Source organism: Myotis myotis, unplaced genomic scaffold (genome assembly GCF_014108235.1).
Source record: "Myotis myotis isolate mMyoMyo1 unplaced genomic scaffold, mMyoMyo1.p scaffold_m19_p_3, whole genome shotgun sequence".
NCBI classification, from domain to species: domain Eukaryota; kingdom Metazoa; phylum Chordata; class Mammalia; order Chiroptera; family Vespertilionidae; genus Myotis; species Myotis myotis.
This window is the reverse complement of record NW_023416335.1, coordinates 89,591,370-89,610,925: the sequence shown is the minus strand read 5'-3', so window position 1 is coordinate 89,610,925 and position 19,556 is coordinate 89,591,370. Positions and strand designations below refer to the sequence as shown.

At 37.9% G+C, this 19,556-nt stretch overlaps 1 protein-coding gene across 6 annotated transcripts; it reads left to right on the top strand.

Annotated features, from left to right (window-relative positions):
* Positions 1 to 2,812: 2,812 nt before the first annotated feature.
* CKAP2 (cytoskeleton associated protein 2) lies at positions 2,813 to 19,332 on the top strand. 6 transcript variants are annotated; one of them, XM_036299656.1, is made up of 9 exons: positions 2,813 to 2,961; positions 3,860 to 3,944; positions 7,258 to 7,333; positions 7,448 to 8,301; positions 8,945 to 9,149; positions 10,488 to 10,658; positions 11,488 to 11,557; positions 17,651 to 17,906; positions 18,397 to 19,332. In XM_036299656.1, exons 1-9 carry the CDS (start codon positions 2,892 to 2,894, stop codon positions 18,650 to 18,652), a joined length of 2,043 nt encoding a protein of 680 aa, XP_036155549.1. In that variant the 5' UTR covers positions 2,813 to 2,891; the 3' UTR covers positions 18,653 to 19,332. The 6 variants fall into 6 exon arrangements, with proteins under 6 accessions (XP_036155549.1, XP_036155548.1, XP_036155553.1 ...); XM_036299655.1 differs by having other exon boundaries at positions 7,255 to 7,333; XM_036299660.1 differs by having other exon boundaries at positions 2,863 to 2,961; positions 3,844 to 3,949; positions 7,255 to 7,333.
* Positions 19,333 to 19,556: the final 224 nt, after the last annotated feature.

Below are 19,556 nucleotides of genomic sequence, written 5' to 3'. Positions count from 1 at the left end.
TACCTCCTACAGCCCATTAGCTACCTAGGAAGGAACAAGGGAGGACTATAAGTTCAAGCTTAATTATGCTAGGAGGGTTCTGCCCTCCAAGCTGGGACTTGTTTATGGCCCTGCCACAGGTCAGTCTGAGGGTTAACCCTATAGCCGCTCCCTACACTTCTCAAGTGCACATGGGATATTTTCAAAAATAGACCACATGTTAGGACACAAACTAAATCTCTATACATTCAAGAAGACTGAAATCATATCAAGCATCTTCTCAAATCACAATAGCATGAAATTAGAAATCAACTACAATAAAACATTCAAAAACATTCAAATACATGGAGGCTAAATAGCATGCTATTAAACAATGAATGGGTTATCAAAGAGATCAAAGAAGAAATTAAAAACATCCTGGAAACAAATGAAAATGCACACACAACCACAAATATATGGGACACAGTGAAAGCAGTCCTGAGAGAGAAGTTCATAGCATTATAGGCCTACCTCAAAAAACAAGAAAAACATTTAATAAGTTTTTTAACACTACAACTTAAAAAAATAGAGAACAGTAAGAAAAGCCCAGAATAAGTAGAAGGAAGGACATGATAAAGATCAGTGCAGAAATAAATGACATAGAAACTAAAAAAACAAAAACAAAAACAAAAACTATACAAAAAGTCAATAAAACCAAGAGATGGTTCTTTGAAAAGATAAAGATGGTTCTTTGAAAAGATAAACAAAATTGATGAGCCCTTCACCAGACTCATCAAGAACCCAAATAAACAAAATCAGAAACAAGAGGTGAAGTAACAACTGACCCCCACAGAAATACAAAAGATGGTTAAAAAAAAAAATAATACCATGAACGACTATATTCCAACAAACTGGACAACCTGGACGAAATGGTCATAGTCCCAGAAAAATACAATTTTCCAAAACTCAATCAGGAAGAATCACAAAACCTGAATAGGCTAACTACTGATGAATTGAAGCAGTAATAATAATTTAAAAAAAAAAAAAAAAAAAACTTCCAGGAAACAAGAGTACAGCTTTCTTTTTGAGTCATTTCCTTTTATTATTTTATTTTTATTTTATTTTTTTACTATGCCACTTAAAAAAAAAAAATAATACTGGGCCTGGCTGGAGTGGCTTAGTCGGTTGAGCATCATGCTGTGCACTGAAAGGTTGCCAGTTCCATTCCCAGGCAGGGCACATTTGATCCCAGTTCCCAGCATGTATGGAAGGCAACTGATCCCGTTTTCTCTCTCACATTGATGTTTCTCTCTCTCTCTCTTTCCCTTCCTCTCTGTAAGCATGTCCTCAGATGAGGATAAAAAAAATTGAAATTTACATAACATAAAATTAACTATTTTACAGTGAACAGCTCAGTGGTATTAATATGCTCATAATGTTGTACAACCACTACTTCTATCTAGTTCCATCACTCTAAGTAAAACCCTTTATCTATTAAGTGGTCTCTCCCCATCCCTCCCTACCCCAGCCCCTGGCAAACACCAATCTGTGTTATGTCTCTATAAGTGTATCTATTCTGTATATTTTATGTAAATGAATCATACTATTTGTGTAACCTTCAGTGGCTGGCTTCTTTCATTTAACATAATGCTTTGGAGGTTCTTGAGTCACTTTTTAACTGTTTCATTTTGTCAAACTGTTCTCGGTCACTTAATGGGAATCCCTGGTTACCCAACCTGTCTGATCAAACTTTAGTTAAATAATCAACAATATTAACAGTACTGTTAACAGCAGTGATATCTTAAGGATGGTGATAAGCACTGTTTGGCGGTTGGTTCTCTCAGAGTTGTTTTACCAAGAAAAAAAATACAGAATATCCCAAACTCACTTCCTCATTAAGATGCCTGAAGAAAAAAAGCAGAGAAAGACAGGGAAAGCTGACCAGGGTTGAGAGTCAGCTGAGGAGGCCCTTTGACCCTGGGCAAGGGAGGTAGAAATTGCATCCTCCCATCTCCGTCTGCGCTTAAAACAGTCCAGCCCAGCCTTAATGCAGTAATCAGGCAAGGTGGAGAAATGTTATGCATCCAATGCTTAAAAACAGAAAGGCATAGTTCAGACAAAACTCTCAAAAGCTTTTCTACACGAATTATTTTGTTTCGTGGATTGGATGTTTGCTAGGCTTTTATGAAGATAGATATTTTTAGATGGGAACTGAAAAATTATGGCAGCACACTTAAACGCACACCCAAAATGTCTACAAAAAATACTATTTTAACTTACAGGAGTGTTATAAGAGAAGGATCTATCCTCATTTTATCCCTTTCTCTTCCTCTCTTTTTTGCATCTGATTATTGCATAGTACAAAATAATTTATATCCTAGTTTCAGCTCCCCTTTGCAAGCTTTGTGAACAAATAACTTCTGAGCTTGTCTCCTCATCCAAGAGACAGGAGATGATGACGTCCCACCTGAGAGCTGGGATGCGGTCATTGTGAAAGGGGAATGCCCCGGCTCTTCGTAGGTAGTTCGAGCTTATATCCTCTTCCTCCTCCTCGGTGAACACGCCCATGTTTAATTAGAGTTGCAGCCAAACAGCACTTTTCCCGTCTGCCTTCCTTAACGGACTGTGGGTTTCTAAATGCCTGCTATTTAGCAGAGACTTTGCAGGCAGACGCCAACGAGGTCCAAGACGGGGCTGTTTGGTTTGAAAACCTGGGATTCAGCCAAGGGCCGCCCTAACAGAAACCGGCAGACCCGCCGCAGCGACCGTAGCCCAGGCCCCGCCCCCTGCGCCCATTGGCCCATTCAATTCACGCCGGCACCAATGGGCGGAGGCGTCGGCCGCGCCTCTCCCGCCGTGCGTCGTGCGGCTGCTTCTGCTTGCGGGGTGGCGGCGCGGTCAGGTAGGAGACGCGTCCTCTGCCTCGCCCTGCGATGAGCTCCCCAGCGGTTCCGGGCGACCTGCAGCTTCCCCCGAGTCAGAGGACCCAGTTCGCCTTCAGAGGTGAGGGCCGCGGCGCGATATCCGCGCGACCCGGCGAGGGGACCGGGCAGCCGGGGTGGGGGTGGCTGGGCCGGCCCAACGGTCAGGACCTTGGGGCCGCAGACCCGCTTCAGCCCTGACGACTCGTTTGAGACGCGGAACGGGTCACTGGGCCTCTCGCCGCTGCCTTCCTGACGGCGTGGTACCCGCCCCGCGGCCGCTGTTTACGGGCTGATCACTTCGCGCGCAGCCCATACCCGGGGGCGTAACCCGCTAGCGGCAGAGACAGGCCTAACCGGTCAGCGCTGCGTTTATCGAAGGGGGCGTGCGGGGCCCCGGACGGAGCCGGCGCTGCGGGGCCGGGCCACCTCGGCGCGAGAACTGAAGGCGCCTGCTCAGGGCGGTCCCACCTCTGGAGTTGGGAGCACATTTCTCGGATGGACTTGTCGTCTCTGATGCTCCCTGTTAACGCCCCCGACATTATGAAAACCTAGGGTTGGCTAGGTCCTCAGAAGTAATACAGTTATTTCTCTGGCCTACACTTGGGAAAACAAAGAAATGTCACCCAACTCACTTACGGTAAATTAAAATGTGGAGTCCAGTGTCGTCACCTCTACCATTTGGTTTCCCAAAGCTTGCCTTTCAGTAACCGTGTGTTGAGAATTGTGTTCTCCAGATGTTTCACTTCAAGGTAGAAGGTAATGCGATTCTTGTGCAGAGTGGTTGTGGGACCAACCGTATAGTAACAGCCTTGTAGTAATGAGATTTTCCAAAGGCAATACTGAATACTGGGCGATTTTCTGCTATCTATAAGATGTGATGTTAAGTAGAACATTTGTTGAAGTAAAATCTTCATTTAGTCCATTTTTATTCGCTGTTATTGTAACGAATGTTGACATGTAGCTGTTTTGTTATTCAGAGCAAAGAAAACAAAAACTCAAGGAGCATCTGTTAAAAAGAAAAACTCTCTCTACATACAAACAGGAAAATCAGAAATTCTCCAGGTGAGGTAAAAAAAAAAACACTTTTTTTTTTTCCGATTGGTAAAACTTATTCAGATCTTTCCAGTAAAAATGTAATGTAAGTCATATGTGTAATTAAAATTTTTCTAGTAACTACATTTTTAAAGTTTTATTAAGGTGAAATGAATTTTTTAAATATGTTTTCATTGGTATTAGAGAGAGAGGAAGGGAGAGAGAGAGAGAGAGAGAGAGAGAGAGAAAGAAACATCAATGATGAGAATCATTGGTTTTCTGGGGATGGAGCCTGCAACCTGGGCATGTGCCCTGACCGGGAATCAAGTGACCTCTTGGTTCATGGCCCAGCGCTCGACTATGGAGCACTGAGCAACACCAGTCGGGCCGAAATGAATTTTAACCAGTTAACTACCTCACGTCCAAATGGAAACCATCCCCACATGCCACGATATTTTGAATTTAATTTTAAAAAATCAATTTGCAATCAATATTATAAATATATATATATTACTCACAAATTTGGGTGTTCTTCAGTATTTTCAGCTGAAAATTCTCACAAAAAATGATTTTAAGTTGGTCAGGGCTGCCACTTAGGGAAAACGTGTTTTTTTTTAATAGACACGTGTCGTGTGTGGGGAAGGTCCTCCGCTTGCGTCTACAGACGCTTATGGCGTACAATGGGTTAATAACATTTTATTTAATGCAGCATATCCTGTGTTGTCATTTTAACATGTAATACTTTAAAAATTGAAATATTCTTTTTGGTATTGAGTTTTCAAAATCTGGTCTGTTTTTAATACTTTCAGCACATCTCAGTTTGGACTAGCTACATTGTAAGTGCTCAACAGCACTTGTGGCTTAGTGGCTACCTTATTGGATTGTACAGCATCAGATCACCATTTCTTGTGTAAATTCACACTAAGAAGAAACAATTTTAAAGCAAAATGTGTATTTTTATCAAAATATTGACATGGTTTATACAGTACTACAGAGGCCAGTCTTTGTATAATTTAGCAAGGTTTTAGAGTGTATGTGTGGGGTGGGGGGAGTATTGTTCCTTGGGAGGTGGCCCTCCTAAATGTTTGGAAATCATTTGTTTTAGTCTCAGTGATCCATAGGAATATATTTGTATTGTTTTGTTAAATTTTTTTAAATAGTACATGGTTGTGACTAAAACAAAAACCCTTAAGTATATAAAAAAGGAAGTCAAAAGGTCCCCTCACTCTTTCCAAATAACTGGTAGTGACATTCTTCCAGGCTCTTTGTGCAATTTAAGAGTATGAGGTTAGTTAGAGTGATAAGGACCTGGGCTGGAATATGTAGGTCTGCCACTACAACTATAAACCTCAGGGGGGATACCTGGCCTCTTTGAGTTTGTTTACTTATATTAAAATGATAAAAAAAATTGTATGTACTCTACACATACACATGTTCAGAAAGAGAGCAAATGATAATGCAAGTGGGATAAAATGTTAGCAGTAGGCAAATCTGAGTAAAGCATATATAGATATTCTTTGAACTATTGATAATTTTGCAACTTTCTGTAAGTCTGCCTTATTTCCAAATAAAAAATTTTTAAGCTTTTAATTTCACATTTATAAGTTGCTTTACTTTAGAATAAACATTTTCATAAATCCCATAGTTCCTTGTTTAAACAAAAGAATGATCTTAGGCTTTTAATTTAGATAACTGAGTCTATATTGATACCATATATTGAAATGGGGAAGACTTAGGTGTAGGAATGGAGAGTTTGACCCTAAATTGGCATGTTGTAGGTCATACTTTAGACTAGAAGGAAGAGAGTACCAGAGACAGGCTGATAGTCTTTGGTGGAAGAAAAATGGGTTAATTCTTATTAAGATTGCTTCTAGCCCTGGCCAGTGTGGCTAAGTGATTAGAGTATTGGCACATGCACGGAAGGGTCTTGGGTTTGATTTCCGGTCAAGGGCACATACCTGGATTGCAGGTTCAATCCCCAGTCCCAGTTGGGGCATGAGCAAGAGGCAATCAGTCAGTATGTTCCTTTCACATCAGTGTCTGTCTGTCTGTCTGTCTCTCTCTCTCTCCCTCCCTCCCTCCATCCCTCCCTCCCCCACCCTCCTCGCCCCTCTCCCTTCCACTCTCTCTAAAAAAAGCAATGGGAAAAATACCCTCGGGTGAGGATTAACCAAAAAAATGAAGATTGCTTCTAATTTTGTCAATGAGATATTATCACAGTATATTGTAATCCCAGAAGTAATAGAATCTGAGATCAATAAGTGGTCTTATTAATGAAGGTACCACATTGGGAGCAACCTGGCAGGTTGACCCAGAGCATCATCTCCCACCCACACCAAACAGCAGGCCAGGTAGTAACAAGAGGAGTATTTGCCATCAGGAATTGAATACAGGAGCTTAAAATTTAGAGATGTTGCTGTGCTCTAGGCCACTGGCAATGCCTGGAAGAAATGAGAAGCACCTATACTCAGAAACTAGCCACCAATATACCCAGTTCAGTAGCACATTTTGATCCTTCTCTGCCATCATTGAAAATGGGTGGTACAAGCTATTTCAAAGTTCTGCTGCTTCTCCAAGCAGACTAAGCAAATAGATGTGAAAGGCAGTATAACCAAAATTATCAGCTCTATAGATTGCAAATATTTTATGCTAAAATGTACTTTTTTTTCATATTTTTACATCTCTGAACTTGAGCTTTATCTTAGAATCAATGGCATCTAATTGACCCTGTTTTTTCCTTGCTAAAAGATTCTCACAGTCTATACTAACCAGTCTAAATATGTAAAAAGGAGTTTAAGTCAAATAATAAAAGTTTTGCTTAGGACAAATAAATCTCTCAGTTCTTAGGTGTACCATGCCAGCATGGCCAAGGGTGAACCTGAGGAGGGGCGGTGAAGGATTGAAGAAAAGACAGACAAAAGAATTCAGCTGGGGCTCGGTGCATCCCCGTGCCTGGATGAGGACACAAAATACCCAGCCTGCAAGCCGATGCTTTATTTTATAGTCTGATTAAAACAAGGGTAGATTAACATGTATACAAATGTTCTTGTTTTGGCAACACTTGCTGCACCTCCCACAACCCATTAGCTACTTAGGAAGGAATTAGGGAGAGCTACAAAATCAGGCTTAATTATGCTCGGAGAGCTCTGCCCTCCAGGCTGGGACTTGTTTGTGGCCCTGCCACAGGTCAGCCCAAGGCTTGACTAGAGCAGCTCCCTACACTTAGGTCAATTTAAAATTATGAAGTCAGGTAATGGTTAATATTTTTCCATCCCTTCCCAAAAAAAGGAAACCCTCTTTGGTATGGGGTTTAAAATTCTCTTATTTTTATTTTTTTAAGTAGTAGAAACGAGGGAATGATGACATCTGAGGGTCTGGTCCAAGAAGAGACAAAAGTTCTGAAACTTAAGACAAAAATGGTAAGATATGGACATAGTCCTCAAAACTGTCCCTTTCCCCCCTTTCCTTCTCCTAAACTCTTTCTGAAAGAAATGAATTCTGAAATACTAATTTTTTTCAAATTACTCTTTTAGGCTGATAAAGAAAATGTTCATGGACCTACAAGGAGCAAAAATAATGTAACAATGGGAAAAGATTGTATTCCGTTAAAACCTTCTAATGAATTAACCAATTCAACTACATATAACTTGGAGAATAATAATCAAACTCTGCAGTTGTTACCAATTACAAATGATCACCAAGGTCAACGTATGACATTAAGCCAAGCATTTCATATTAAAAACAATCATAAAAAGAAACAAGTGACTACAGAAAAACCAAAGCAAGATGCTAACGTGTTCAAGAAACCTGTGCTTGGATCTTATCGTGGCCAAATTGTTCAATCTAAGGTTAATTCATTTAGAAAACCTGTACAAGCCAAAGATGAGCATTCTGCAATAACAAAGAAACTTTCAACTCCTATCTCTAAGGCCACAAAACCTCAGCCTATAAACACCAGCAGTGTAATAGCAAAAAGTCACAGAGCCTCAAATATGATGACTACGACTAAATTTGTGAGGGCTACATCTCAGAATGAACAACTTTTACGTCCTCCTATTAGAAGTCACCACAGTAATACTCATAATACCCAGGACTCCCTGAAACAAGGCATTGCCAATGTTACAGTTCGGAAGGGGTCTCATGAGAAAGAATTACTACAATTAAATACAGTTTTAACTAGTGTCAAAACCATTTCTTCTCAGGAAGTAAAAAGAAATAAGACAGTATCAAGAAGCATCACATCTGAAATGATAGCCAGGCCTGCTTCATCTTCTAATATCAAACAGATAGAAAAGTCAAAAACCATTGACCAGTGCAGGCATACTATAGCAAAAGCAACTATCAACAATAGAAGGGCTCAGCCCAAAGAAACCGTAGAAGAAAGAAAGTAAGTAGATGTAATGCATTAGCTGAATTTTCAAATTTGTGATTTGGTTTATAATTTAATGTATTAGAATTTTTTTGTGTGTGTATTCTCTACTGTCATGTGTAGGCAAATTTATATTGTGGAACAGTATGACCTGAGTTACTGTGTTTGAATGTGTTTTATTAGGTTGTTTTATATAGCATAAGTTAAAATTCTTAATAGAATTAGGAAGTATTTTATAACATCCATTTAAAAATTCATTCTTATGCCTTTGAGCATATAATTCACTTTGATATTTTTTAATATATTTTATTGATTTTTTTACAGAGAGGAAGGGAGAGGGATAGAGTTAAACATCGATGAGAGAGAAACATCGATCAGCTGCCTCCTGCACACCCCCACTGGGAATGTGCCCACAACCAAGGTACATGCCCTTGACTGGAATTGAACCTGGGACCCTTCAGTCCCCAGACCGACACTCTATCCACTGATCCAAACCGGTCAGGGCTCACTTTGATATTTTTAAATTTTTTTTCTTCATATTTGTGAACCATGTCTTGCCCCTAGCGTGGAACTACTTAAAGGTTTGAAATATTTTTTAACTTTTCCTCTATTTGACAATGCTATCAGTAATATCATAGTAATGTACTGCTTATAATTATAGAGCTCGTCTGAGTGAGTGGAGAGCTAGCAAAGGAAAAACATTGAAAAGGCCTCCTAGCTCAGTAATAACCCAGCCTGAACCTGAAGGACAGAATGAAAAACCAGTTGGGTCATTTTGGACTACCATGGCAGAAGAAGATGAACAAAGATTATTTACTGAAAAAGTAAACAAGACATTTTCTGAATGCCTAAACCTGATTAATGAGGTAATGTCTTTATCTTATATTTGTGTAGTAGTTTATATTTTGCAAACTACCTTCATAAGTATTATCCCATTAATTGTAGTCAGTCTTGTTTGACCAAGTAATGTGTCACTGATGTTATGTAGACTTACTGTTAATTATGAGATTATTTTCTTTGGCCTTTAATGGACTTCTTTTTTACCCTAGCCAGTTTGGCTCAGTGGATAGAGCATTGGCCTGCAGACTGACAGGTCCTGGGTTCAATTCCAGTCAAGGGTACATGCCCGGTTGCAGGCTCCATCCCCAGTAGGGGGCATGCAAGAAGCAGCCGATCAGTGATCTCATCATTGATGTTTCAATCTCCCTCTTCCTTCCTCTCTAAAATCAATAAAAAATATATATATTAAATAAAATAAAATGGACTACATTTTCATTGAGTTCATAGAAATATATCAAAGGAATAGATTTTTTTACTTGAGTTACAAATATTGTATTCCTCTATGATGTTAATAATTTACCAAGTCTAGCAACACAAATTAGTCCTTATTACCACAGGTTAAATTCAGATTGACTAAAATATTTTCAAATACTTTGATTCATCTCACCCAACATCATTATGATCTTGAACTTATTGTATTTTATTGTTGGACCAAAATTTAACAGACTATAATAACTCCAGAATGTTTTCTTTATTTCCTAACTACTCTTTAATCTTGCTTTGGTCATACACTACTGTCTAAGTTCCAGAGCAAGACTGAATACAGAGTATGATTTCAAACTTTAGTCTTCATGAGCATCATTAAACATTTTGTAGTTTTGAGGACCAATGAAAATTACAATTAGGGAAACTGATTAAATTCTTATTTCTGCTTAGCTGGAGTTTTTTATTGATACTATGGAATTTTTCTCCCCTGCTACTCAACTATATATAACTTACTTACATAAACCATTACAGATTCATTTTAACCTTAATATCAATACCTGACAGATATAATTTTAAAGCCTGCGAGCTATTTTCACTCAGAAACACTTGGTAGATACAAAAATATATAAATATTAATAACTGGAATCTACAATAAATACGATAAGAGGATAAATATCAAGACCAAGGAGAGTGTTAGTCGTTTTTTTATGAATGTTTTTCTCAACTAGTGTATTATGTTCTTTTGCCTTGTACTTATGACCAATATGCCTCATACTAGCCATTCAGAATAAATTTGGAGTGAGGAGGATAATAGTGGATAGTTTTATGAACAATTTTCCATCAACTTTTTTCTATCACTGATTTTGATTATAGTGAGCTTAATTGCTTATACTTTCTATGCTAAAAGATAACACTCACTTTATTTCTTGACATTTTAGGGATGCCCCAAAGAAGAAGTATTAAACACACTGAATGACCTGATTAAAAATATTCCAGATGCCAAAAAACTTGTTAAGTATTGGATATGCCTTGCACGTGTCGAACCACTCACAAGTTCTATTGAAAATATTATCTCAATCTTTGAGAAGGCCATTCTGGCAGGAGCTCAGGTGAAATTAAAACTTACTAATTACAGTGCATGTAAATTATTCAGAATTATTTGAGATATATCATAACTTAATAAAATTGTGGTTTTACATATATATATATATATATATATAAAATGAATGATTAAAAGACACAAGAATTGCATTTTTAAAAAAATCTTTATTCAGATTATTACAGTTGTTCCTCTTTTCTCCCCCATAGTTCCCCTCCACCTGGTTCCCACCCCACCCCCTGCCCTTACCCCCCCCCCCCCACCGTCCTCGTCCATAGGTGTACAATTTTTGTCCAGTCTCTTCCCGCACCCCCCAGACATGGTGCATGGGAAGTGCTCATAATATCTGGCATATAATGGACACTTAGTGAACTGTTGAATTTTTTAACCTTGAGCTGTTCAAAGACACATTTAATACCATGTGAAACACAAAAATATAACTATGTACTTGATGAGGAGAAAAGGAATAAACTTAAAGGTTAATGTAGACTTAAATGTAATCAGCTCTTTAATAGATATTAATAATATTAATTTGCTACTTGTTTACTAATAATGTTCATATCAGGCAAGCAGTAATAGTTACCAAAGCCTTAAGAAAAATTATGGGGGGAAATTTTAAACTGATGAAATCTCATTCCTTAAGTTTATTTTTATTTTATAAATTGGAAAAGACAGGCATTTTTTTCAATTTAAGTGGCAAAATAAGTGGTCTAAGAGCCACTGCCTTGTTTTATAATATAAAATTTAATCACTGGACTTAATATTTTAAACTTGGACAATGTAGTGTCTGAGAATATAAACTTACATGTGTCTGCTCTCTTCATTTAAAAAAAATCAAGCCTATTGAAGAATTGCGACATGCAATTGCAGATATTCTAACAATAAAGAGTCAAGAAAAAGTTAAATTTGGTAAGTTTCATTTTGTTTCCTTCAAGTGGATTGTGACTTCATTAAATTTCTTTGCTGAATTGTTTTTCTTTTATCATTTTTAATTTTTTTAATATGTAGGTTAATCTTTTCTCATACATCTGATGATGTACCTCTGAGATTCAATAGCTTTCTGTAGTAAGAATTTTTAATTAGGAGGTCTCATTCAAAACCCAAATTTGTCATTGAGTGTCTGTGAAAGTTACCTTACTTCTGTAGAACTTAATTTCCTGTCTTAAGATTGAGGCAGTTTGACTAGACCTCTAAAAACTTCTTGCTTATTAAATTCTACCATAGCCCTGGCCTGCATGGCTTAGTTGTTAGAGCATCAGTTTGTGTCCTGGGTTTGATTTCTTGTCAAGGGCACATACCTGGTTGCAGGTTTGATCCCCAGCCAGGTTGGGGCAGGTGCAGGAGGCAAACAATCGATGTCACATTGATCTCTCTCTCTCTCTGTCTCTCCCTCCCTCTTCTCTCTCTCTCTCTTCCCCTCCTCTTCCCCCCTCCTTTCCACTATCTAAAAGTCAATGGAAAAAATATCCTTGGGGTGAGGATTAACAAAAATAATAATAAAATCGATCATATGTTCTATGCTAGAGAGACACTCATTTAGAAATTCTCTTTGCTAGGAATAGATTGAGAGGCGATGAGAGGTTCATTAGTGATCAGGTATTTAAAATGTAAATATCTTCTAGATTCAGATATAGGTTGGTGCTAGTTACTATGAGCTTTCACAAGAAATTTAACCCCTTTTCTGTAAAATAGGATAATGTTAAGATCTTTCTTAAGATTCTTAGGACCATTAAATGAAATAATGTACAGCATTGGACAAAAGTAGGTTTAAAGTTATGAGTATGTGAAACAGTTTATTGTATTATTATTACTTATTTGTATTACAACTGTGAACCTACTTTTGCCCATACCTGTATATAAGAATCAAATTCCTAGGCACATAGTAAGTTCATTAAACTTTAACCATGGGTAATATTAACTACTAGAGGCCAGGTGCACAAAAATTTGTACACTCAGGGGCGTCCCTCAGCCCAGCCTATGCCCACTCGCAGTCTGGGACCCCTCGGGGGATGTCCACCTGCTGGCTTAGGCCCGCTCCCCGGGAGAACGGGCCTAAGCTGGCAGTCAGACATCCCTCTGACAGCCCGGGAGCCCTCGGGGGATGTCCACTTGCCAGCGGGGAGCAGGCCTAAGCTGCAGTCGGACATCCTTAGCGCTGCTGTGCTGGCAGCCATCAGCCTGGCTTGTGGCTGAGCAGAGCTCCCCCTGTGGGAGCACACTGACCACCAGGGGGCAGCTCCTGCATTGAGCATCTGCTCCCTGGTGGTCAGTGTGTGTCATAGTGACCAGTCATTCCCAGTGGTTCTGCTGTTAGGGTCAATTTGCATATTACCCTTTTATTATATGGGATTTTGGATGAGAGGAGAAATCACTACATATAAGTATAAGCTAATTTGTTTCTTTTTTTTAACAGAGTTATTTCCAGTTTTTTAGTATACCTCTCTGTATCAGCCAGTCACAGATATTTGAGCACCTATTATATATCATTGTTGCTTGTATCTGGTTTTTTTTTTCACTAATTTTATTTTTTATTAATTTTAAAAAGTGTCAGTTTGACCTTTTTAAGGCTCCTGATGACTGCTGCTAAATTGCTTTCCAAATTAGTTACAAGTATCCTTATTTTCAGTACACAAAATGAATTTAAAATATAGAGATCTAGGTCATGGGCTAAACTTTAAGTAAAATTTAAAATTATACTGAAATTCTAAATGTGTTATACACGTTTTGGTTACATGTTACCAAAAATCTGTTCAGTGATGTTAATATGCATATGGCTTAATGGTTAATATCTACATGTGAGGGGGTCCTCTTTTACTGGCAGTATGTTTAATTCAACAGAGAATATTTCAATTGATGGTTGCTGTTAATATGCCCCTAGGAGAACATACAAAAGATAAATTTTTTCTAATGGTACTAGTTATATTTAATGATGAAACTTGGGAAGGAATGGTCAGGGAAACAGGAGGAAAAACCAGGAAAGTGTACTATACCATAAACAAAAGGAGGAGAAAAGTTTAAGAAAACCCAACCTGGAAAAATGGATGAAGGGGATCCAAAGGTATAAACCTCTAGTTATAAAATAAATAAGCCATGGGGATGTAATGCACAGCATGGTGACTATAGTTAATAATACTCTATTGTATACTTGAAAGTTGCTAAGAGACTAGATCTTAAAAGTCCTCATCAAAAGAAAAAAATAGACTTATTGTGGTAATCATTTCACAATTTTACAAATACTGAATCAGTATACTGCTATATACCTGAAACTACTATAATGTTATATTTCAACCAGAAGGCCCTGTGCACTACATTCATGCTCTCCGGAGGGGTTGGGGAGGTGTCCCCTCAGCCCTGTCTGCACCCTCTTGCAGTCCAGGACCTCTCGGGGGATGTCCGCCTGACAGCTTAGGCCCACTCCCCACACTGCCACGGAGACAGGAGAGGCTCCCGCCACTGCTGCTGCTGCGCTTGCCAGCTGTGAGCCCGGTGGGAGCACACTGACCACCAGAGGGCAGCTCCTGCACTGAGTGTCTGCCCCCTGGTGGTCAGTGTGCGTCATAGAATCGGTTGATTTGCATATTAGGATTTTATTATATAGGATTATACTTTGGTTTTTAAAAATTAATAAAAAGAATAACTTAATCCTGAGTCTTACACACTAAAGACAGCAAAGTGGAAATAAATATTTCATTTTAAAAGCTTCGGCCCTGGCAGGGGTGGCTCAATTGATTGAACATAGCCCCATGCACCAAGAGGTTGCCAGTTCAATTCCCAGTCAGAGCCAGCGCATGTGGGCTCGATCCCCAGTAGGGAACATGTAGGAGGCAGCCAATTGATGTTTCTCTTAACACATCCATGTGTTTTTTTCTCTCCTTTATTTCTCTCAAAAATCAATAAAAACATTTTTTAAGAGAAAAAAAGCCTTTCTCATAATTCTCACTGGCTTTAGAGATCTGTAGAAAGAGAAAACAGTATTTTAATCAAATTCAGTTTTCTATCTTTCCTGTGGAATGTTTTCTAGCAGGTAGAATATTTGTCTTTACATGGAAAAAGAAATGCTATCAATAAACTCTTGGCTTTCTGAGATATGTAATTACTAGATATAAAATCAGTTTTACAAATTAAGATTACTTGTAAGTAGCATTGGGAAATAGAAGACAAATAGTAACAGAGATGAGCACCACTTGAGTCTCTCAGATACCTCAAGCCCACATTTCCACCCTTGAAAACATCATTTTTCTCTAAACCTTCTTTCTTTTGGTTCCCTTTCTCAATAACTGACACTGCCCAGTTCTCTACATCAGAAGTCTTGGGATTATATTTCACTGCCTCATTCTCACACTCCCACCCCTATTCCTCAGCCAATCAAATTCAATTAAACTTTGTAAGCATCTCTTAAAATGCATCTGTTTCTCTTCATCCTTACTCTTATTACTGTTTCAAGATCACCTACAGCTCTTACCTGGACTACAACAGTAGTCTCCTACCTTGCCTGCTTCTCTACTCTTACTCTAATCCATTCTCAATGCTGCAATCAAAATGCCCTGTCACTTCTCTGGGTAAATTCCTGACTCCAGCCTCTTGTCACTTGCCCTCCCACTCCTTCACATCTCTAAATTTCTTTCTTTTTTTATTTTCTAGAAAGGACTATATTACCTATTTTTTCTCTGGTCTATCCAAGCCAGTGTTCTACTTTTAATCTAATTCCTCTTTATCCTTTACACTTCAACTCAAATGTCATTCTTTGGGGTAGCCTTCCCTGATAGCCACCTATCCTCCCCACCCAACTAGATTAGATGCACCTGTTTTGTGCTCCCAGTTTTTTCTCTGTGCAATAATTTAAACTGTAAACTTGATGGACAAGGACGGTGTCTGATCTTTCTCACCATTGTACCCCAGTGCTAATGCAGTGTCTAGCATATGTTAAGGCACTTAAATATTTGTTGAATTAAAGAATTCATATTCCCTCTCCCCATTTCAACATCTTTTCACTAAAGAAACAAACACATTCAGCCCTGGCCAGTATGACTCAGCCCGCTGACTCAGTTCCAGTCAAGGGCACCTTGGTTATAGATTCCCTAGCCCTGGTTGGGGTGCATGCAGGAGGCAACCAATCAATGTGTCTCTCTCATATCAATATTTCTCTCTGTCTCTCCCTCTCGCACTCTCTCTAAAAATCAGTGGAAAAATATTCTCTGGTGAGGATTAACAAAAAAAAAACAAACATTCCATTTATCATGTAACTAAAACATCTCTTAGTAAAAATCTCTAATAATTTCTTATCAATCTAGAGGTCTTCTCAGCTTGATGGATTTACCAGATGTCTCACAAGTTTTTCACAGCTGACATGTTGTATTTTAAACTTTGTCTTTCTCTACTGTTTCGCCATAACACCATCTCTTCCTCCCAAAAAATAAAAGAAAGAAAAAATTATTCTGTCATTAAAGACTCCAAAGGAAGAAATTTTTGAAGGGCTGCCCCTAATACATACACTTATTAACTCCTAACTTAAAAAAACACTTAACTTAGGCTCTTCCTTCTCATTGCCTACCTCTGCCACCTTGCTTAGACTATTAAAACAGCTTTGTCTTACCATCACACATTATTAGTTTTCATTCCCTGCCATTCTAAACCATCCTGTATTGTCACCAAATCTAACTGTATCTCTGTCTCTCGTGAATTTTTTTTTATTATCAAACTTGTTGCACATAAAGTTCGTTATAGTCCACGCCAGTGGTTCTCAACCTTCTCGCCCTTTAAATACAGTTCCTCATGTTGTGACCCAACCATAAAATTATTTTCATTGCTACTTCATAACTGTAATGTTGCTACTGTTATGAACCATAATGTAAATATCTGATATGCAGGATGATCTTAGGTGACCCCTGTGAAAGGGTCATTCAACCGCCAAAGGGTTTGCGACCCACAGGTTGAGAACTGCTGGTCTAGACCCTTTCTCTTTATCTGAATTCATTACCTCCTCCCCACTGACCTTTATATTCCTTTATATTCTAAGCACACTGGCCCTTTAATGTTGTCTTACTAGATCTTTTTTTAAAAAACAAAACCAAAAAACCTTCATACCAAAATTGTCTTCCTTGGTCTTGTCAAGTAGTTACTTTTCAAGACCCAGCATAAATGTTACTCATGACACCTTCCCTAGCCATCTTTCTGTCCTACAAACAAAGTTAGTTATTTTTTATGGTTCTTATCTCAATTATAGCCATTTTCTTGTTTTATAATTATTTTCAAGTGCGTCCCTTCCATGGAATATGAACTTTTTTTTTAAAGATTTTGTATTGATTTTTAGAGAGAGAGAAACATTGATGTGAGAGCGAAACATCCATTGGCTGTGTCCTGCACATCCCCTACTGGGGATTGAGCCCACAGCCCGGGTATGTGCACTGACCATGAATCAAACCGGCAACTTTTTGAGGCACAGGACAACCCCCAATCAGCTGAGCCACACCAGCCAGGACGGAATGTGAACTTCTTAAAGGACAGAGATGATTTCGTTCTTACATTTGTATCTATAATCTCTGACACACAAGTGTTGGTAAATATTGTTAAATAGCCATAGCCAGTTTCACTCAGTGGATAGAGCATTGACACCCCCCACCTCCCCCTCCACGGACTGAAGAGTCCTGGGCTCGATTCCCTGCTCCAGAGCATGTACCGCAGTTGCAGACTCATCCAGATCAGGGTGTGGGAGGCAGCCAGTCGATGTGTCTCTCACATCAATGTTTCTCCCTCTCCTCATCACTTCCACTCTCTCTAAAAATCAACGGAAGAACATCCTCAGGGAGGATTAAAAAATATATAAAAATATGTATATAGATAGATAATTAAATAGTTGTCAGCAATATTTGTTCAGGAAAAGTAATGGTTAGGAGATGGCTTGGTTCTTTTATTTTGAAAATTTGGCTCGCTATGAATAAATTTAATGTTTTCTGGTTTTCTTAAATTTGACCAAAAGCATAACTTATAAATGTATTTCTATAGGAGAAAATCTTGAGGAGGCTTGTGCAACGAAGGAAAAAATCCAAGAAGTCAACATCGAAGATATTGGTGTTAATCGAGAGTCAGGAAAACCTGAAATGGAAAATAAACATTATAGAAATGTAGTATTTCAAGATTGTAAAAAAGAGCAAGTACACAAAACAAAAGATCCAACCAATGATGTTAAAACCCCCAGCACAGAAACTAGGGAGGGTTGCTTAATTAAATATAATGTGTCTACTACACCATACTTGCAAAGGTAAGCTTTTTAAATGTAATGTGCTGATTTGTTTTTATGCTTAGGGATAATAAATATGGTATTTTAAAATCTTTGAGCTAGCTTCCACTTAGAACTATTTGTTAACAAAATGGTTTTAAACAAATCGAATATCATTGGACATCACCATTTAAATACTGCATTTGCTTGCTTTTCCCTAAATATTGTCATTTTGAAACAAAATTTTTACATCATCTTAATTGCTGATTGGTGATAATATGGGATTTGGAACTCAACAATTAGCCAATTCTACAGATATTCAAGTATCTACTGTGTACAAGTTATAATAAAAATTGAGAGAAGAATAAATTCCTTATTTCAAGAAGCTCACAGTACCCCTCTGTAAGACAATCAATCACATGGTTATAACACAAGTTATGGTATGATAAATAGCATCAAGGTACAAAGTAAAAATGTTAACATGTTTTTTAACAAGGGAATAATTTTGTGGGGTTTTGTTTGTTTGTTTTAGTGTAAAAAAGAAAATGCAGTTTGACGAAATTAATTCTGCATTTAAAGAGCTCAAGTTTCTAACACCAGTTAGACGTTCTCAGCGACTTCAAGACAAGACTTCTAAGTTGCCCGATATGTTAAAAGACCATTATCCTTGTGTGTCTTCATTGGAACAGTTAACAGAGTTGGGGGATGAAACTGATGCTTTTATATGCCGCCCTAATGCAGCACTGTGCCGGATGTATTTGGAGACTGAAACAACAGAAGAGAAATAAAGCTATGATAAGAAATAAGGATTTTATTATTCCTGGGGTGTTTGTTTGTTGTGGCTTCATATGTCTTAGTTCAGGAGTTGGCCAAGTTACCTAAGTATTCATGGCAGTAAACTCTTTTATAATATTCACATAATAGATGTTGCCTTCTGCTTGTCAGAAAGCTAGATCCTATATTGTCTATCTCAACAGATTAAGATTTTCTCTAAGGTAGCTAAATTTTGTCAACTAGTTTACTATGTTCTTTTAGTATAATTAATGTCATTCTATTTCCAGTGGTATTTCTAAAATAACTAATACTTAAACTTGTTTTGTAATATAAAAACTTAACTGTTAAATAATGTCCCCTGAAACATGGTAGTTATATACAGTAAACAGTTCTCTTCTTCCCACACACATAAATACCATAATAAAATTGTTTATGTCTTTGAGCTGATATTTAAATAGCATTTATCCTCTACCAGGTCCATGTTTTCAAATCAGTAATTGGCCATTGTAAGAGCTTAGATCGTTTTAAAACTGTCATATGAATGTGGTTGAAAATCACGTGCTTGGGCTCATTTATGTTCATATATTCCATTTGTATAACAGTGCCTTCCCTTGTCTTCTGTTCTAGAGAGCAGGATTTTTATTTTATTTTAAACTGCCTAATATGTAAACAATAAATTAACATATCTACATAATGATGTTTCAGTGCCATTTATTTCAACAAATATGAAATGTAGTTTAACCACAGTGAATAAATTCAAACCTCACCTTTGGAAATAAATTATAGTGGGATTTGACTTGAGGTTTTCAACACTTAAAAGTATGTGCTTAATGGTTATTTTCTTTTGAAAATAATCTACTTCTCTAAAATTGTACCTTAAATTTACCAAAAGTATTTTTTTAAAAAACTTTTTATTGA